Source organism: Panicum hallii, chromosome 4 (genome assembly GCF_002211085.1).
Source record: "Panicum hallii strain FIL2 chromosome 4, PHallii_v3.1, whole genome shotgun sequence".
Taxonomy (NCBI): Eukaryota; Viridiplantae; Streptophyta; class Magnoliopsida; order Poales; family Poaceae; genus Panicum; species Panicum hallii.
In genome coordinates this window covers 2,361,029-2,381,927 of record NC_038045.1, presented here as the reverse complement: position 1 = coordinate 2,381,927, position 20,899 = coordinate 2,361,029, and the positions used below count along the sequence as shown (strand labels likewise).

At 53.7% G+C, this 20,899-nt stretch overlaps 1 protein-coding gene and 1 long non-coding RNA gene across 3 annotated transcripts; both read left to right on the top strand.

The window, feature by feature from the left end:
• The first annotated feature begins 249 nt into the window (after positions 1–249).
• Positions 250–2,867, top strand: LOC112890701. Its single transcript, XR_003228326.1, has 4 exons — positions 250–1,729; positions 2,073–2,133; positions 2,323–2,390; positions 2,459–2,867. It is a non-coding gene; the product is annotated as an uncharacterized LOC112890701 (long non-coding RNA).
• Positions 2,868–13,602: 10,735 nt separating this feature from the next.
• Positions 13,603–17,271, top strand: LOC112889505 (auxin response factor 18). Of its 2 annotated transcripts, none has more exons than XM_025956195.1 (4): positions 13,603–13,867; positions 14,050–15,264; positions 15,388–16,283; positions 16,825–17,271. In XM_025956195.1, the coding sequence occupies exons 2-4, from the start codon at positions 14,173–14,175 to the stop codon at positions 16,892–16,894; spliced, it is 2,058 nt and encodes a 685-aa protein (XP_025811980.1). In that variant the 5' UTR covers positions 13,603–13,867; positions 14,050–14,172; the 3' UTR covers positions 16,895–17,271. The 2 variants fall into 2 exon arrangements, with proteins under 2 accessions (XP_025811980.1, XP_025811979.1); XM_025956194.1 differs by having other exon boundaries at positions 13,990–15,264.
• The last annotated feature ends 3,628 nt before the right edge of the window (positions 17,272–20,899 follow it).

The window sequence follows — 20,899 nt, the reverse complement described above, 5'->3', positions numbered from 1 at the left end:
ACCGTCCTCGTCAGTGCAGGGTCCTTTTTGGAAAACTGCACCTGCGATTTCTGCTCGGCTGCGACCAGAGCCGCGGATGAACGATCGGACGGTTCAAATTGATCCGGAAATTGGATCGCGATCCATAATCGCGATCCGATTTGGGGTCCGTTTGAAAGTATATGTAAAAGATGAGGAGTCTTGTGTAAAATAGCCGCGGCCTATTTGCGCCGCGCCGTTTCGGAGCCGCACTTATTTGATCCGACGGTTCACAGAGGTCCGAAATCGGATCGCGATTATGAATCGCGATCCGATTTGGATCGTATTTGAACGTAAACTGAAATACTCGGGACTTTTCTGGAAAATGGTCGCTGCAACTTTGCCCCCCCTCGTGCTCCGGCTACACTCACGTCGCCCCTCCACCGGAAACAGGTGCCGCGCGGCGGCGGCCCCAAATTCCAAGCCTCCCCTGAACACTCTTCCCTCCCCAACCCAATCCACCCCACGCCATGGCCCTTTCCCTCCGCCTCCTCCCGCTCTTCCTCCGCCGCGGCGCCCCCGCCGCCCGCGTCCTTTCCACGGCTGCCGCTCCCGCAGCGGCCGCGGTGGCCTCGGAGGAGGAGGAATCCATCCAGAGTGCGCATCTCGGGCCGCCCGCTGTACATGGACTTGCAGGCGACGATCCCCGTGGAGTCGAGCGTGCTAAACGCCCTGCTCCCCTTCTACCTCTCCCGCTACGGGAACCCGCACTCCCGCAGGATGGGACCTTTTCTATTAGCTTGAGTTGATTGGATGGAGGCCTGCAGCAACTTTGATAGACTGGCTTCATTTCACTGTATCTTTTGTTACAATAATTTTACTACTAAAATGGTAATACTGCAACAACAATAGCACAATCTGACATATGCTTTTCGGCAATCTAGTGGATTAGTTTCCCCAAATGACAATATTAATACTGCAACAACTTCATGTAGTTTGGATACTCTGGGATACGGGAGAGACATGGATTTGCAAGGAATAGGATATGGTCCCTATATGATTAGCATTGACCAATATGTCATAATGATAATGGCAGGAGAGCATGTGCTATCCTTCTAATGACCTCATTTGCTGGTCACTTTGGTAGCATTTCCTTTTGGCTGGGAGGAAAATTTCTGTTAATTATTGCATCACTGAGATAACTGAAGTTGAATATTTCTTTTGATATATTCTTGAAGCAAACTTTTGACAATATTTTGCTGGCATGTGTTTAAAAGATCATATGCTGGAAATAACCTGAACTGTATTTTAGTGACATTGTTTGGAAGGAGGGTCCTGGAAATGCGCCAATGATCGCCCCATCATTTATTCCATTATGGCATCTTTAATTGAGAAAAGATATCTGAACAAGGCTGTTGTTGATCTAATTCCAAAATAAGAGCAAGTATTTCTATGATGAACATGACCAACACCAAACAACTTGTTTGATCTGACATATAATCATTTGAAAGTAGCGTTGTCAATGCTATAAGATCAGAAGGCCTGCTTCTTTTAATGGATCCAAATGCCTTTTCGTGATTAATTAGCAAAATACAAAGTGGAGTATCTGTGTATCAGAAATACTGTTAATAACAACATATTTGTAATTTGTACTCCTTTCATGTGAATCTTCTCATATATGATTATAGTTTGGCTGCAGATTTGAATCCTTCTGAGGTCACTTTGAAAGATGGGGATATCTCATTAGTATCGTGCATCTGAAATGTCAATGGTAACCAATAAACTATTCAGTTTCTCATTCGCGTATCGCACATATGTTTTTGCTTCTGACATCAGGTCAGGCATCACCTCCCAGCACAAAGATTTTATATACCTAAACGTGTGACAACACGGCCTATCCTGGTCACTGACCCGCTTTAGGATTTGTTTGTTTGCCAGCCTAGCATAGTTTCTTTCTTTGGAAACTCGGTCATTGATTAAGTTCAGAATTCCAGTTTGTTTCATGTTTTTAGTGCCATCAGCTTGTGAATTCAGTGATTGGCGATAATTATGGAAACGTCATGTGCTGTTAGAGATTTTTTATCCCTGTTTTTCGTTTTTGTGCTTGTGTTTAGATTTTCAATGAAAGATCATGTGTGACCATCTCCAATGCATCCAACATCCATCATTCTGCAGGTTTGGTTCTGCTTAGGCTTAAAAGCCTTCTTCCTTTTTGCTGTCATCATCTAGGTTGCTAGCTTCTACTAATCCTACTGAATTCATATTATTATTTTGCATATTAACCCTAACATATGAGACATGACTTTATTCTTAATGTGATGAACTATGCACTCTTTCTTACTCTGTAATATGCTTCCATTTCAGGGGATGCCGAGGACATTTGTTGCTGAAAGGTGTTTCATGATGGCATGGTGGAAGTGTCTTGCGATAAGGTGACCATTGGTCAGAAACTTGCTTGCAAGCATAAGAATTCTCAACATGTTGAGATCCTGCATTGCAGTATGAGACTAAACAAGGGGAAGGTTGCGTCCAAGCAAGGATGATGAAAGCATATAGGAACATCACGCGAAGAGTACTAAGCGTGACAAGACGGGAATCGCATCATCTGCCATTGTACCCTATGTCTCAGTTCATGGTGTGGAGAATGTGGCGCAAAGTTCCTCAAGATGGTGCGTTGGCTGCAGCTCGGGATCGCATCTCTACTCATGACAATAATGGCGATCAAATGAGGTTGTTACCTGGGGTGTTTGAGGGCGTTTTGGAAAGCATTGTACTCTTTTAGGTAGGATAGTTCATGGGAAAATGTGCAAGTCCTTCAGAATAATGATTAGCTTTCCTACTTTCTAACATTTGGACGTGTAGCTGTGGGCTATACTGGATGAATGCGATGACTGGGAAGTGTTCCACTATTTTGCTCTTGGTTGAACTTCTCTGCTCATCTGTGCTTAGTCTGGCAAAAGAGTACCAGACAATTCAGCACAGATATCACAATGCATTTCATTAGACAAAGGCACAACGTCACATATAATAGTATAGTATGCAGTCAAAGTGTTGCTGAAGACATTACTTGAATATAGGAACATGGGTTTGCCAAATGCTACATGGTATGAAACATCACATGAAGGTACTTAATATTGGAACACAACCACCAATATACCAAAAATACTAATAATTATATAGTGTAGTCCTCGATGGCGAGGAGACAAGTGCCCCTTGTTAGGTTCAGTTTCCTGGCATTTGAGCACTCATGCCAGAGATTGCATCTTTATTTGCCTTGGCTGCAAAGTCCCCGGAAATTGCATATTTGCATCTCTATCCCCAGTACTGTTGTATTTTTGGCTGCAAAGTCCCCGAAAGTGCATCTCCATTTGCCTGACTTTCCGTGGTCGAAGATTTTCTCCGTCTGCCCTCCACCCGAAACGGTCATGAAGTTTGGTGATGGTCTCGGCGGTATTGGGCCTTACTAAATCTTGCTGTTAGAATTGGGCTCCAACAAGGGCCGTGTTTCGTTGGGCCGCTCGCCTGCGGGCCTTGGATCTTCAAGTTAGAATTGGGCTCCAGCAAGGGCCATATTTAGTTGGGCCGCCGCTTGTGTTGTTGTTGTGCAGTTGCTGACGTGCTGGAGACCAAGCCAGTAGAAGCAAGTGAGCCAACACCGTTCGCAGTTGCCTACGCTGATGCCGGGCTCGTGCTCGAGTCAAAAGCCACGCTTGACCCTTGATTCACGCCCACTCGACCTGCTAGCTAGCTCACCGTGGTGCGCCGATCCCCAGAATGTACAAACCCTAGCAACGAACACATGGATCCGCGACATGGCGTTAACGGCGACATAAAAGAGTGATCGGATCCCGATGGTCCATCGACCCCGCGACCGATGCTGCGCACACGCGGATCGTAGTAAACAAGCCCCACCTGCGAGGCAGGCGTTCGGATCACCAAGCCTGATCCCAGAACGGGTAAACAAAGCCAGCCAGCAGTGAACCATGGTCTTCGATCGCTCTACCAGCTCCTTTTGTTGCCAATGGTACGAGTAGTATATTTCAAGTTGTCCAGATCTTTATCTTCACAAAAGCGAAGTAAATCGCAGATCTGAATTGTGTTTGGAACTGAAGAATTTTTGCAGGGTTCCACACACCTAGCAGCCCTGAGCAGATTCTGCTGGGGGAGTGACGGAGTGCCTGTGTGACTGTGTCACGTCACAAGAACGACCCAGTAGCAGCAGCATGGCCTAGCTACAGAAGATTCCGGGAGCTTTCATCTTAAGAATAAGAAAACCTCGAGTTTCACTCTCACTGTCGATGATGATGGACGCGCGCATACTTCCCGACGAATACTGTTGGTTTACTGTAAACAAGGACGGTTAACTTCACCCAGTCAAGCTGCTGCTTGTTTTTTCAGTTTGGTCAGACCCGGTTTACTTCTCCCAGTTCAAGAAAGAGTCAAGCTAGGCTTGGCTTGAGATCGATCTTCCTCCGTAAACATGGCGAGCAAACAATGTGGCGCAACAAACGTAGGCCAGGCTCCATCTAGGGAGGGGATTTTCAGTTTTTCACCATGTCCAAACGAGTGTTCGACACTCGTATCACCAGGGTACTGACGATCAAGATCGTGCCGTGAAGATCATTTGCAAGTTGCAAGAGACAGGGGAAGTATCGGTGCGTGAGGATGGATGCACGACAAACAGAAAGAAACATTGAGACTTATGCGTGCGATGTGGTCCTGCCCGCCCTTAACCAATCGTCGTTCTTTCCATGCCTTTGGACCACCGTTCTGTCGTCTGGCTTGCAGCCACAGCCAGCTCTCTCTGTCGAAATGAAGCTGCAGCTGGTTACCCCCGGCTTCTGAATCTAGTGACAGTTCAATGGCAAAAGACTAGATCACCAGTCCTTTCAATGAGATGATTCCAGACTAATTCGTTCGAACATCACAAGTCTGTCACTCATCTGTCCTTTTCCAAAAGAAAAACGAACAGGAACGAGACGGTGCCTGTTCCATCTGTTAAAGCAGAAGATCTGTTAGGACTAGTTGGCATTGCCGCACTGGCACTCTTCTGAGCTTCTTGTCCGATAGCCGATTTTGGTAGTCCGGCTCCGGTGGGTTGCGTGGCGGTGACAATTTGCTCCGGGGACAGGAAGACCTGGCCGCAGTAATTCTGTTCGGATCCCGAGGCGAGATTGGGATTGCCCGGCCGCGGAGGCCGGGAGGCAGTGGTCGGCACGGCGTCCGCAGGTGGCCGGCCGGGGCAGCGCGCGCCGCCGCCGGAGGCGGCCACGGCCACGGCCACGCGCGTGGTCGTCACGGCACGTCGCGCCCTCACGTGCGCCACCATACTCTATCGCCATAGAGCCTGCCACTGCCAGCGACCAGTAGTGGTGTACGCCGCGTACCGCATGGCTAGGCTGGTAGATGATGGGAAGCAGATGCCCACGCCGCCCTGCTGGAATCTTTGTTCTTCCGGCAAGGACGGCCAGTGTCCAAAAGAAGGCAAAACAAAAGAAAAAAAAAACAACAACAACGTGAATTTTTCCCGGTAAAATTAAAGTCTGCAAAATTTGCGAGTCTGGCCGGTGTGCCAAACAACGTGTATTTTTGAAGCCTCTGCACATTTTGAGGTTGGCGCAGACCTGCACGTCTCACGCATTCAGAACAGGGCAGCAGGTTCCTTTTCCCGGGACTGGGCCGCTCCTTCTTGCCTGTACCGCCAGCCCTGTCACGGCGACGCGTACCCGTCACTCATTCACACGCTGTTGAAGCAGCAGGATCGTAGAGCGGGAGTACCCCGTCTGTATCTGTACCCCGGCCACTTGAAGCTCACACCACATGCGTTCGCAGGGACAGACGAGGAAACTAAACGGGCAGCTCCTTGCTTTGCTCCAGCTAATAGCATGCGCTCGCTCACGGATCTCGCTGGCTCGCTGCGCCGTAGCAGCCGTGTACGTAGCTGCACCGTCCGGGCACGCACGGCACGGGTCGATGCTTCCGGCGTACGTGTAAAGTTTTTCCCTCTCGTTGCGGTACAAACACTGTGCTCAAAGGACGTTGCGCATTTACATGTGTGAGCTTGTTTTTGACGAGCCAGAAAGTTACCTGCTTGTCTTGACGTGGAGGACACCGTCGATCTCTGCCCGTCCTGGCTGCTGGTACTTGCTGGGAGACCCTGGAATTCCGAGCGCGGTAAAATATTCCTCCTGCAACTCTGCACCCAGCCAGCAGGCGAGCAGCAAGATCTTCTGGGGATCCGAGCCCTTAACAATTTTGTAAAGCCTGCTGCCCGGTGGATGGAGTGGGCATGGCAGCGTGTGACCTGGTACTGTACGCAGGCAAGTGGAGTGGAGCAGCAGCAGCAGCTACTAGGAAGCTTAGCTAGGACCTGTAGCTGTGTCCTAGATTGGCAGGATACACCTGCTGCTTGTTCTGGGCGTACCTATACGGCCCGGTCGAAATGCTACCAAGCGGCGTACGCAAAAATGGTGAGCTCGGCTCGTCATCGCACGCTGGCAGGAGTGAGTACGAGGTACTAGAAAAGCTGTACCGGTCGTTTCTGTAAATGCTCGTATCCTGCCCGTGCCCGAATCACGATGCATCGACGCAACTTGGCAAAAGCCTGCATCGCATGCAATGATGCAGCGTGTGTCGTCCTAGCGTTGCAAGATACCGATCGGATACCATGATTGTGTGCGTTTCGTGCCTGTTTGTGCGCGACCGGACGTGCACGGCCGTATGGAAATACAGGTGTGAGTTACTGCGATCGAGCTGCATTACACTGAACAGTGGCAGGCAGACGTACGTACGAGTACCAGGTCTGCTGGATTCCTGGCGGTATGCCCTTCTGCACATGTGCGAGAAATAGAACAGAGGCACTACTTACTTGGAGTGAGAAACGCAGCAGTACAGTACTGCATCTCTCTCTCTCTCTCTCTCTCTCTCTGGAGGCAGGGACACAATCACAAGCACGCATCGGGAACTGTTCCGGTCTCTCAACTGCATCATCATCATCGCCGTGACGCCATTACAGAAACTCCGATACGAAACTGGGTTAGGTGAGGGCAGCTACATCCGCCGGAGGCCGGAGCAGACCACGGAGCCGATCGATCCCGGCGACGACGTGACCGACAGAGATCGATGGAGGGAGGGTCCATGGAGCAACGCCCGGCCCCGGCAACTAACGGAGGTCGTTGGCACATTCATTCCGACAACAGGGAGCCCAAAGGCTCCCGCCGCTGTGACCCAACAGACATTGCCGGCACTGCTGCCCGATGCCCTCTCCGTCCGCATCGACCACTCCATCCATGGCCCCGGCCGTGTGCGTGGTGCCAGGATGACAGGGTCGCCTCGCGCCCTGTTCGGTTGGGTCACGCACCCATCATGTGGGCTCTCGCCTCAGACGACAGCAGGTCACAGGTGTGGGAGCGGCACCAGCCAGCAGGAACTGGTGCAAGCGCGACGACCGTGTGTAACTGCAAGTTTTTTTCTTTTTCTTTTTTTTGCGCCTGACGGGTTCATGTGCAGCTTCTATTACAAGGAAACGACGCATCGCGCATCGATCAGATCAGACAGCTGACAGCAACGTGTAGAACGAGACGCTCTGGGAGTTGCTTGGGCTGGGCATGCTTGCGTACTTGCTTGCAACAGCGGCTAACATATGCTGTGACCGAACGCATCATAGTGGGCCCCGGGGATGGAACTGTACACGGAGGCCGAGAGAGCGAGCCAGCCAGCCACTCGTTCTGAAACGGACGTCCCGGATCTGGCCGGAAGCGTTTGAAGGTGTCGGGGGCAGCGATGGCCGGAGCCACTCGTCGGTCGACACCTCTGCGAAAAGACAAACCGCACAATTGCTGTCCAGCTAGCTGGACCCATTTGAAACGCGACCATTTTTTCCCTCTTTTATTCAAGTATATTGCGGAAGTGGAGGAGTCAATGTGAAATCCTCGCGAACCATACATAATGTTTCAAACATGAACTCATCTTCGTCCAACCCCGTAGATGCTAGCAGCCTAGCACAATACTAGCCAAATTTCTCTAACGTGTGCCAATTTTGTCGGAAAGCCATCATCTTCAGCGATATATTAGCCATTCCATAAAAAATCATCCACGCGCAACATGGTTTTTTTTTTGAAACAGACCGGGCAGAAGAGCATCCGATTATATTAAAAGAAAGATAGAATCTCAGATTGAGCAGTATAACAAATGAGAAGACAATAGCTCAACATCAAGCAACTCAACAAATATGCGCCGCACCACTCAACACAGATCAGCGCATTTGTCTGCGAATTTGTATCAGATGTCAATTTATTTTTCTATAAACGGGGTAAATAAAAGTCAGGACAAAGTAAACTAAACCACTCCATAAACGGGGTGGATAAAGTCTGGACAAAACTAAACCATTCCATATCCCGGATCGAAGACAGCATTATCTAGCAGCACTACTTAGGCCTACGGCCATAAAAACGTAACCGAACAGTAACCGAACAGTGCCGGCGAGAGTTACCCAGGCATGTCCGCGCGCGTGCACGCGTACGAGCAGATCATTAACCCCCCGGACGTGACCACACCGACCGGGCCGGGCGCCCCCACCCCGCGGCCCGGCTTTGGCTCGTGTCGCGGCGGTGCTCCTCCGCCTTTAGCTTTTGCGCGGTCAAAAGCGGCCGCCGGCAGGCCGTGGGTGGGCGCCGCCGCGAGCCCGAGCGCGACGCCACGCTCGGCGCACGCGAGGACAGCTCGGCGGCGGGCGGCGGCACATGGCCAGTGGCGCCGTCTCTTGGCGGCTTGCTGTCCACGGGTTTAGTTGCGCGCGCCAACTGCAAGGAGCCCGCATGTGTGGCACATATGTGATCGGTGACGTGTACACATGCGCTGCTCAAGCAGTAGGAGGAGCCTCGGTTGGAGAATCTTTTTTTTTTTGGGGGGGGGGGAGATCTTGAAATGTTGTACGCTTGTACACTTGGTCTCAAAAAAACAAAAAAAAAAGGAAAGGAAACATTGTATGCAGAGGATCCTTTCCATGGCCTTGATTACCCCATCGATGCAGGGTCCTTTTGGTTGAGCTTTGGATTTCTGAGAATCTGATTTCAGCTGCCAGCTGTGGGAAATCAGCTGTGAGCTGCCAGCTGTGAGAAACCTGAAAGCTGTTTGGCGAAACAGCTGTCAACTGTGGATTCTAGATACAAATGTCTGTTATGCCCCTATTATGTCCCTGAGTTGAGTATTAATGTTTATATGTACTTAAGTAGCAATATGCAAAACTATTATTTATTTTAGAACAAATTTTATTTTAAAACTAGCCAATAAGCTTGTAGAGAGACTCCATACATTTTACGTTGTATTTTTATGATTTGAATTTTAAACGAATTTACAGGTTGCAGTTCTATACAACTCTATATAGTTTTTAATTACAACTAGGTCCCTGACTTTATGCACCGAGAACCCTGAAAAGATTTTGATCTTTGCAATGTGGTCCTTGAGCACAGCTGCGCGCCGGAGGAGCTTCAAATTCCGGCGATGGGAGGCTCGGCCGGCGGCGAGGGGTGGTGGGGGAGCACTAGGTCCGCGAGGGGAACTCGTTTTGAGGGTCGGCCAGAGGCGGGGCGGCCGGGGGCGGCGCGGCCGCGGACGACCGGGGGCGGCGCAGGGGCGGCGCGGCCGCGGACGGGGGCGGGGCGGGGCGGGGCGGCCGCGGACGGGGGCGGCGCCGGGGCGGGGCGGCCGCGGACGGCCGGGGACGGCGCAGGGGCGGCGCGACCGCGGACGGGGGCGGGGCGGGGCGGGGCGGCCGGGGCGAGGCGGGGGCGGGGGCGCCGCGACCGGGGGCGGCGCGGCCGGCGGGGAAAAGAAAACGCGAACCGGTACGCACATAACCGATGGCATTGCGGGTAATTTCGTCCGAAACGCAGTGAAATCGGGGTACGGGGTGATTCTCTCCGTGAACTGGGAAACGCGGCTGCTTTACCAAAATCGCTGCGCGTCGTGAACCCGTTTGGTTCGGATTTTCGCGTTCTGGACGCGAACCGGATACAGAACGCCCAACCAAAGGGACCCGCAGTATCGTTTCTGATGTGTCCCATGAACTACAAGGGGACGGGACGGAGGTTGGCACTTGGCCAGGCGAGTAGCTAGTAGCTAGGCTCTAGGCAGGTACAAAGCGGCCATCTGTCAGCTACGGTACTGTTGCCGTGTGAGCTCACAGACTCTTAACAGTCACAGACGAGGAGGGACAAAATAATCTCCATGACATCCTGTGGATGGAGGAGGAACACAACACCACCGGAGCAGATCAGATATTCAGGCTACTGGTGCGTGGTGATCTGGACGTGCATCAAGCTCGCTTGGATTTCTGTAGCTCCATCCCTCCCATCTCTCGCTAGGCGGCCGGCCAGGCATATTATTCAGTCCTTTTCTTCGCGTGCCTGTGCCTTCTAAGACTCCTCCCATTTATGCCATCACCTTTATCTAATAACAACTGGACCAGACTGTAGCAGCAGCCGTCAGCGAAGCATGTGTATCTTTCACGGTCACGGCTGGGTTTAATGGCGGACGACGCCCTAGCTCGCCCAGTTAACAAGGCGCACGTCACCAGCGGTTGGTGTACCGGCCAAATGCTCTGCCGAGCAGGCGAGCGATCAGCAGTCTCTCTGCTGGGACTTCTGGAGTGCCGACAGCAAGATTCTGGCGAAGACAAGGCAAGGATCCGCCGAGAGGAGTTAAGGAGAGAGATGGAGCTGCTGCTGCTGCTGCTGCTGCAGACGGGTGTGATTTGTCCCGGTGTTAGCAGCGTAATCATGGCCTAATGCTGGCCCCTTGGCACTTGGCAGGGCAGGGGACAGATGATGGATATCTAGCTAGGTGCTCACCAGCCAGGCCGCAAGCAACTTGTCTGCCTAGCTAGGAACGGGACAGGAAGGTGGGGGAGCAGGATCTTGCTCACTAGCCCTCTACCAATGATGCCACCCGTCTTAAATTCCTAATCCCTTTCCAAACCTGCAACCACCGGCCTAATCAAGTGTATCCATGACCAGTAGTCAGCAGACGACGCCCTCACCAATTCCATTCACATTCACACACCCAATATCTTAATCCAGACCAAAAAAAAAACAACAAACAAAACCATTCTTCTTGCCACGCACACACACACCTAACCCAGTCTGCGTGATCTGGCAATGACCGGGCAACATCAGGCACCGAACCGAGCACAGGTCTACCAAGTCCAACCCATCATCGCCCCGGCCGTCGAGGTGACCGGAGCCGCTGCGGCGCTCATTCCGCCGCGACCAATCGGCGGCGGGCAGCCGGATGAAGTAATGGCCTAGCTCGACAGCGAGTGATTTGACCGGGGCTTCACACGCCTGTCGGCCCGAGTCCAAATCATTCAACGACTTGCGTTCAAAAAAAAAATCATTCAACGACGCCTGAACTAATCGCCGGCGATTTCCTCCTCGCGCTGCTGTTGGCTGCTGCCCGGTTCCAACAGATGTAATCCACGGCTGCTGCTTTGCTTGGCTTCCTTGCTCTCTGTCTCTGACTCTCTCTCTCTGTGAACTGTGATCTTTTTGGTAATCTTTTCTCCGTCCGCGACGCACCCTAGCCTGTCAACAAGCGAGGATCCAATCGGAGACCGACAGGAAATTCAGGCTTCGATAGCTGGAGGAAAAAGTGACCGGCCGAGCTGTCGACGAGGTGATTGATCGGTCAAGCTCAACGGCAGAGAAATGGCTTTGAATTCGTGCTGCTGGTTAGTTTGCTTCTTAAAGGAAGAGTTTTTCCTCTTCCATCCTCATCCAACCATGCGTTCGGGACGAGCATAAATGGGCGCCGTGTCTGGCTGGGTTCGGGGCGGTGGTTGGAGGAGATTTTGACAGCGTCGCAACGGCGGCGGCAGCGGCATGTACGTCGGAGTTAAGACCGGGGCGAGGACGCGGCGGCAACTTGCTCCGTTTGCGTTCGTGATCATCGGTGCTCTCCTTTTTTTTCAAATTTGACGAGGATGATGCGCACCGTGCACGCGGCGCGCCTCGTTATTCTCCAGGGCGTACTTGTGCGAGCCCGTGACTTCGAGTGACTATTAAACATCAACCTTTTTCTTCCATGTAAAATACATTTAACCAGATTTGTCATCTCACCTTCTGCTTTTTGGTGCACAATAATCACGTGCAGAGTTATTTCGTAGGACAGGTGTCGATTTTGTGAGTGAGTAATCCAACCGCTAACTTGGTACTATGTCGGTAATATCATGTTGCTGAAGCATAAGTAAATCGTCCAACATTCTTTTTACGAGCTTGCATTGGTTTTACTATGTTGGATTGGCCGGACTGGTCGGTACATGTGATCCAATAACTCTTAATATAGTATTAGGGATCGAGGTCTCGAATTTGAATCCTGAATGGCATAATCTTATGTTGCTCGTTTCTATTTTATTTTTAGAAAACAACATTAGTCCGCGATCAAAAAAGTTGAGGAGGAGAAGGGAGGAACGCACCGGCTGCACCAGAATCCAACAAAGCTTTTCTGCAAGGTGCAACCCATCTGACCCACCCCCCACCATCGAGGAAAACTTTTGTGCGCGTCGCATGATGGCATTGCTGCTCGCTGCTCTTGCCGGCCTTCCAAGGAAGATCGCCGCTGCACGATCGAGCCGCCAGCCACCAGCACGGATGGATGGGCTGAGAAAGGGAACGAAGCGAGCGCCACATGCCGGGCGACCTGGCAAGCGCGTGAGCCCGAGCGCGACGGGCACACGCAACGGACCCGGACCCGACCAGGACGCCGGCTCGCCCGCGCCGGCCACGCGACGCGAATCCCGAGGCAACCGACGGCCACCCCGCCCCCGCCCCGACCAGAGCATCTCGCGATCCCATCCGATCGCGCCCTCCCCCCCCCCCCCCCCCCCCCCCCCCGCCGCCGCCACACGTGCGCTGGCTTGGGCGCGCACGACCCGGCGGGGTGCGCTCGATCTCGATCCCTCGTTCGCACGCGCTTCCGATGGCTGCTCACCACCACCATGCACCGGTTTCCCATGACTGGATGGACTAGCCGATGAACATCTGATGAAAACAGCCAGCAGCAATTTCATTCAGAAGGAGGGCCACGGATTTGCCCGGCTTTGTTCAATCTCCATGTTTGAGGTCACGAGAAAGCTGTGGAAATTGGGCGCTGGTCATGCAAGTCCGCTTGAGCTCAGGCTCAGCTCGTGCATTTTTAGGTTCGAGTTTTCAAGGTAGCTACCTTAAAGAAAGCTTTTAGTACTTGATAATAAAAAAAGAAAAATACAAGCTTACCAGTTAAAAAAATATATTATAGCTTAAGCGCATACATCCAGTGCAATTTGGATGGCATGAGATTGAGTAAAAAAAATACAAGATGAAAACAACAATACTTGTTGATTCTGTTTGTTTAGATCGCGTGTGGTCCCGTTCATTTTGGTTCCTTCTGAGAGAAAAAAAAATCTTGTTTTAAAGAAGAGAACGGCAATGGGACAGCAAAATGGATAATGGTATAATGATGCAGCTAATCGTGCGGGAAATATCATTACCCCTGGCACTTTGGGTGTGCAACTGAAAAGTAGTAATAAAAAATTAATTAAGCCAGTAACCAGGAGTTTAGTAGTACCAGTAGGCACTGGTACTTGCTTGAGAGTTGAGATGCAGAGCTGCTGCCTTGACTGCCTTTCTCTCTCCTCCGCCCTACCCTTTCTCTCTCTCTCTCTATTTAGTTGTTTTGCCCCCATGTCAGCTGCAGTCTGGGGGAATCTGAGCCTGCTGCACACCTGAGAGCCTGTGGGGAGGCAAACGCTGCAGAGCTCGCAGAGAGGGGGAGGGAGGCAGGGGGAAGAACTGTGCCGGTTTTGCCCCCCGGTTCGTCGTTACCCTTGCTTTGGAGGGATCTGAGCTGAGCTGAGCTGCGGCTGCTGCCAAAGGTGAGTGAACGGATGAACCTGTGGTGCTGGTTTGGGTTCCCTTTCCCTCCCTGCAAGATTTTCTGAGGCGGAATTCTCTCTTCTCCTTTCCCCTCCCCTTCTGCTGCTTCCTTTCCCCCCAGCCTTTTTTTCAGCTGTAGGCTCTGCTGATCATGATGGTGGTGGTGATGGCGGCTGCGCAGCGGAAAAGCTTCTCGTGCTAGTGGAGGAGGCGTGAAATTTCACCCGTAAAGGCTGTCGCGGTGGGTGGGGGATTGCTCAATTCCGCTGAGATTCTTGCCGCTGGGCAGCCGTGGGCGGTGAAGATGATCACTTTCGTGGACTCGGCGGCCATGGAGCGGGCACGGGAGAGCGACAAGTGCCTGGACCCGCAGCTGTGGCACGCCTGCGCCGGCGGCATGGTCCAGATGCCGCCGGTGCACTCCAAGGTGTACTACTTCCCGCAAGGCCACGCGGAGCACGCGCAGGGCCCCGTCGACCTCCCCGCCGGCCGGGTCCCGGCCCTCGTCCTCTGCCGCGTCGCCGCCGTCCGCTTCATGGCCGATCCGGACACCGACGAGGTCTTCGCCAAGATCCGCCTCGCCCCCGTCCGCGCCAACGAGCCGGGCTACGCCGCCGACGCCGACGACGCCATGGGCGCGGGCGCGGGCGCGCAGGAGGACAAGCCCGCGTCCTTCGCCAAGACGCTCACGCAGTCCGACGCCAACAACGGCGGGGGTTTCTCCGTGCCGCGCTACTGCGCCGAGACCATCTTCCCGCGGCTGGACTACTCGGCCGATCCCCCCGTCCAGACCGTGCTCGCCAAGGACGTGCACGGCGTGGTCTGGAAGTTCCGGCACATCTACCGCGGCACGCCCCGCCGCCACCTCCTCACCACTGGGTGGAGCACCTTCGTGAACCAGAAGAAGCTCGTCGCCGGGGACTCGATCGTGTTCATGAGGACGGAGAACGGGGACCTCTGCGTCGGCATCCGGCGCGCCAAGAAAGGCGGCATCGGAGGGCCGGAGTTCCTGCACCAGCCGCCTCCGCCGGGCGGCAATTACGGCGGGTTCTCCATGTTCCTGAGAGGCGAAGAGGACGGCAACAAGATGATGGCCACGAGGGGGAAGGTCAGAGTGCGGGTGGGGCCGGAGGAGGTCGTCGAGGCGTCCAACCTCGCGGTGAGCGGGCAACCGTTTGAGGTTGTCTACTACCCGAGGGCGAGCACGCCAGAGTTCTGCGTCAAGGCGGGGGCCGTCCGGACGGCGATGCGCACCCAGTGGTGCGCCGGCATGAGGTTCAAGATGGCCTTTGAGACGGAGGACTCCTCCAGGATCAGCTGGTTCATGGGTACAGTCTCGGCCGTGCAGGTGGCTGACCCCATCAGATGGCCCAATTCACCTTGGAGGCTTCTTCAGGTAGATCTCCATAACTGTCAATGTCCTCTCAAGGACGGCATCTACAAATTTCCATCCTACATTACTTCACGCTTACAGAGTCTTTTCACAATGCTGATCACTCGTTCGGGATGGCTTTTGCAGGTCGCTTGGGATGAACCGGACTTGTTACAGAACGTGAAGAGAGTGAGCCCATGGCTGGTTGAGCTCGTCTCGAACATGCCGGCCATCCATCTCTCTCCGTTCTCGCCACCCCGGAAGAAGCTGTGTGTCCCAATGTACCCCGAGCTTCCGCTGGAGGGCCAGTTCCCGACGCCGATGTTCCATGGGAGCCCTCTCGGCCGTGGGGTTGGTCCTATGTGCTATTTCCCGGATGGCACTCCTGCAGGCATACAGGGAGCCAGGCATGCTCAATTTGGTATATCCTTATCAGATCTCCACCTCAACAAGCTGCAGTCGAGTCTGTCACCCCACGGGATCCACCAGCTCGATCACGGCATGCAGCCGAGGATCGCAGCCGGGCTCATCATCGGCCACCGGGCAGCTCGAGATGACATCTCCTGCTTGCTGACCATTGGCACCCCGCAGAACAAGAAGTCGGACGCCAAGAAGACGCCGCCGCAACTGATGCTGTTCGGGAAGCCAATACTCACCGAGCAGCAGATCTCGTTGGGTAATGCTGCGGGGTTTCCAGTGTCAACTCCGAAAAAGAGCCCTTCTGATGACAATGCTGAAAAGACAGTGAGCAACTCGGATGTTTCAAGCCCTGGAAGCAACCAAGATGGCACGTCCAGTGGAGGAGCCCCACTGTGCCAGGATAGCAAGGTGCTTGATCTCGGGTTGGAGACCGGGCACTGCAAGGTGTTCTTGCAGTCGGAGGATGTTGGGCGCACACTTGATCTCTCTGATGTTGGGTCGTATGAGGAGCTGTACCAGAGGCTTGCTGACATGTTTGGCATTGAGAAAGCAGAGCTGATGAGCCATGTTTTCTACCGTGATGCATCTGGGGCACTGAAACACACCGGAGACAAGCCTTTCAGGTTCGTATGATTCTGGATCAGAATGCTCGTTTCTGTTCAGTCATTAGATTTTGTTTCAGGAATCAATTAGAAGCGTCGTCTTTTGTATTTGCAGATAGAATAACTAGACCCGTAACACAATACGTGCGTAGCTACTAGCTTTCAAGTTTCCTGATAGCTTACGTAGTGATCTGCATTTGATAACCTCGACAAGCTGAACACAGTATAGCACGAGCATGGAAATAACTGCATTTCTAGTGTTCATGGCCGTGCTAGACCTTACGATTAGTACTACATCAGGACACAGTTATCTCGAAGTACCAAACTCTAGGAGTTCTTTCCTTGGAAGCATCCTTATGGTACTTTGACTCAAATTGCTTCAAGCAAGGACTAGGACACATTGCATCATCCATGCTGTTGGAGGAGAACCATCGTCATCAAGTCTCATCTTCTGCCAAAAAAAAAATTGAACTCTCACATTTTTTTGAAACGAAATTTGAATTCTCACATTGTCCCCTCAGACTATACTACTGATCTCACAATTTTTCTGAATGATTTGCAGCGAGTTCACGAAAACTGCTCGGAGGCTGACCATACTAACGGAGACAAGCAGCGATAGCTTAGCGAGGTAGGGAGGGGATCGGAGAAGCTCTCGTCACTTGTACAGCTGGAGGAGCGTGGTGGCAAATTTCGAAGGCAAAATTGCCACCTCCAAGCGCTGGTGCAGTTTCAAAGAGGAGAGAGGCAGCTCAGTTTGTTTTTTTTTTCGGTCTCGGTTGGGGCTCCTGGAACGGGACCGAGAGCGCGTGTGATCCAGGACCCGTGATTTTATCGGCAGATTTGCCGGACTAGCTCCACACCCTGTTTGTCGTTTCAAGGTGATCGTCGCGGTTGCGTCTGATCACTGGTGATGATACTGTTGTGTACTCTGCCACGAAACCGTTGCTTTGCGAATGCGATTCCTGAAAGTTTTGGGAAGGTTTTTGGTTGGTCTGTTGGTTGTCTGAAATGCTGAAATCTCTGCTATCTACTTGGTTGTCTGAAATGCTGAAATCTCTGCTTTCTACTTGGTTGTCTGAAATGCTGAAATATCTGCTGTCTACTTGGTTCTCTGAATGCTGAAATCTGATCTGTTATCTAGTACTACCTCTCTCTGACTCTGTCTGGGCCTCCTCTAATAAAAGGCATGCCGTGCTGTGGACAGGCCGGCGATTGTGGGCTTGGTTCTCACATCAATTTTTCACGGTTCATTCCACCGCCAGTTGCTGCCGGTTGTTTCACAGCAGTAGTCAGCACGTACTGCTTTGTCTTCTGCCGCTGCTGCTGCGGGGGAGATCCTACGGAGATCGCGGGTGTGCGGTACGTCCCCGGACCAGGAGGAGAGGACCAGCCATGCATGGCGTTGATCCGTTGGTGGATGCCCGGGCCTTGGATACGGCGGAGGCGATCACCGATCAGCCCGGCCGCCGTGCGGACCTGCGCGCGTACCGTCACCGGGGCGCCGGCGCCGCCGTGATCCGGTGAAGCAGGTCCCGGACGACGTGTCCTCCCTACGCTCTCACCTTTTACTGCCGCTTGCGTGCTCCGGGCCGGCGGCCGCGATGCTGGATGCCCCTGTAGCGTCGCGTGCAGTCGGCCGTGGACACGGCGTGCGTCTCCGCGGTGATCTCTTTCCGGGCGCGTGGTGAAGTACTCTGCTACGCTCACTTTATATCCCCCCGGATTCGTCTGCACGGGTGGAAAGCGTGAAGAGTAGCAGTGCCCGGGCGAAAAGAAGGTACGCTCGATCCGTACTCCTTTTTTAACGGCCCCTTTGCACGTGTAAAAAGTACTAGAAAAGGTGAAACAGTAAGCATACATGTCTTTTACTGTGACACTACATTCTGGGGGAAAAAAAAGGATAACGCGCACACTTTTTTGCTGTTTTGTTCCTTTGGAAGCAAAGCAAGCAAGCAAGAAGCATCCAAATCAGACGTCGACGCCACAGCACAGACTGGTGACTTGGTGAGCGACTGATGCCCACCGAGGAGGTGTTTTACCTGGGTTTTACCATTTCAGTCGCGCGCCGCCTTTACCCCCCCCCCCCCCCCCCGGGACCAACCTGCACGGCTGCACTGTTGATTGGTGAACGCTCAGAGAAATCTTGGGCGTATCTGCCACGCCCCTCTCGTACGGTCACGCGTTTAATCTGGGACTCGTTTAGATCGCAAGTTTGTATAACATTTGGAACTTTTTGCTACTGTAGCATTTTCGTTTGTATTTGACAAATTTTATCTAATCATGGTCTAACTAGGATTAAAAGATTCGTCTCGTGATGTACAATTAAACTGTGCAATTAGTTATTTTTTTTACATACATTTACTGCTCCATGCATGTGTCCCAAAATTGATGTGATGGAGAGAGAGTGTAAAAATTATAATATTTGCAATGCATCTAAACGGGGCCCAGATCTCACTCGCGGACATTTCTCACGTGCTAGTACTACGGTACGGCTCTGCGTTCCCGTTACCGGTCGTAATCCTCTTCTGCACGGGTACGGTGAAAAGGTAGAACTACTGGCGAGTGACGAGTACCGGCACGGTGAAACCTCGGCAAATCCACAGCAGGCGCGGCCGTGCCTGTCGCGGACGAGCCTCGCCATCAATGGGGGCGTCGCTGTACCGACCTGTACGGAGCTTGAGATTCAGAAAACCGCAGGGGCGCGTACGTGCGTGCGACCACGCCATCCACTATATATCCCACTCGCACGCGCGCACGGTCGTCGCACGGGCGCACGAGACAGACCTAGCTAGCTGGGGCTAGCTCCGGCTCCGTCCATGATGAGTTCCGCGAGGAGAAGCAATGCGACATGGCCGCCGGCCGGCCAGTGTTGTTGAATCCCGCGACGCGGACGCGACGTACCCGGCTACAGTGGTCGCCGCCCAACGCCGCCGCCGCGGACGCTAGTCCTGTACTCCTGTATCGCGGCCCGTCGGGTCTCTCTTTCCGACTCGGGCGGCGTGGACGTGCGTGCGTGCGTGGGTACGTGCCCGTCTCCGGTGCCACCGGTTCGCGCCGACGTCGGTCGGTCTCGTGCCGCCTGCCGTGCTGGTGGTACGTACGCGCGGCACTGTTTCCTGGTCAAAACAACAACCGAGCCAGCCGCTGCTGATGGCGACGGCGATGACGACGAGAAGGACGCTCGACCAGCAGACGGCAGCTGACGATAAGCTAGCTAGCTAGCCATGCGGCGTGCGCCGGCCGGCAGCAGCCCGGCCGTGGCGCGGGCAGCCAAGCAACGAGGCCGCGGTGCGGGGGTTCCGCCGGGGCCCCGTGTGCTCCGTCCTCCGCGGGCGCTGGCGCCGTGTGTCGGCGAGCGCGCAAGCGTGGCGCCCGCCGCGGGCGAGAGTGGCATCGCTTTCTTGCCCGGCTGGTCTCGACTAGATGTCGTGTCGTCGTGCCCGGATCGGGCAGCCTTTTAATGGCGCGTTCCTTTCGCCCCTTTGCTAGCCTAGCCAGGCTGCTAGCGACGGCCAGAAATGGCGATGTTCTCCCGTGGCGAGAAAAGGGAACCAAGGGGTAGGGAAAACCCAGAAAAAGGCTGGGGGAGTGATGGACATGGCCACGTGACGGTGCAAGAGATGAAGAGGGGTGAGGAATTCCCTCGCTTTGGCAAGGGCGAGTAGTGAGTGACAGCGAGCTGAGACCGGCGAATCCGTTAGTTCCCGTAGCGGCGATTATTCTACACCTACACGGACATGCCATCAGCCGTCAGTTTTCTCCTTGTAGCATGCATGCACCAAGAAGTCCGTCATGGCGCCATCCCAGAAAAGGTAAACCAACACATCATGGGATGCCAATGTCATGTCAGATGAGCAGTCAGGCTCAGTCACAAGGTACAGGGTGCTAGCTTAACAGCTGGGTAACCACCACCAGCAACCCACATGTCGGACTACCGACCGGTCGACCAATGGCGGCGATGGTCCGATGTCGCGACACGCTAGCACCCAACACCGTCGACGTCGAGACCAGACGTACGTCTCTTCGTGGGCATCGGACAGTTGAACAAGCAGGCACGCAAGAAGGGACAGGTCAGACTCGTTCCGCGGCACAGGAACACGGGGGGCCGGCCGGGCAGCTTGCTAGAAGCTGCCTTATCGCGATCGATCGCCGCGCGAGGCATCGTGTGCGCCGCCGTGCGCGGCGGCTGCTTGGCGTGCGGATGCCGCCCGCATCCTACTACCCAACCGAGCCGAGAAGTCGATGCGGGATGCGGGGTGGTCGGAGGGGCTCCGATCCGGCCCGCCGGCGGCTGGCTCGGGCGCTCGCTCGCTCGCCCGCCCGTGCTTCTCTCCGGCCGGCGGCGCGCGTCTTGTTGGCTTGTTGGCTTGTTGGCTTGCTCTTTCAACGTAGCCTAGGAGAACTAAGTTCTGTCGACTCGGCAAAGAAAAGAGAAGGAAAGAAAATACTGAAAAAGAAACACGATAAATAACTAATAATACTAAACACGCACACGGCGTAATGGCCGGTCAACCTGGCCGCTAATTGAACCCATCCGATGCACCTAGCAGTCGGTAGTACTCCACGGGCAGGGGGATTAGCGCCGCCACCAGTTTGATTAATCCGTCCGTGGAGCTCAGCCTATCTTTCAGTGCCGG

Excerpts from the sequence above, each read along its gene's own strand:
- LOC112889505 (XM_025956195.1), top strand. The coding sequence starts at position 14,173 with ATGATCACTTTCGTGGACTCGGCGGCCATGGAGCGGGCACGGGAGAGC. Across the intron at positions 15,265-15,387 it reads CACCTTGGAGGCTTCTTCAG|GTCGCTTGGGATGAACCGGA; the intron begins GTAGATCTCCAT and ends TGGCTTTTGCAG. Across the intron at positions 16,284-16,824 it reads ACCGGAGACAAGCCTTTCAG|CGAGTTCACGAAAACTGCTC; the intron begins GTTCGTATGATT and ends AATGATTTGCAG.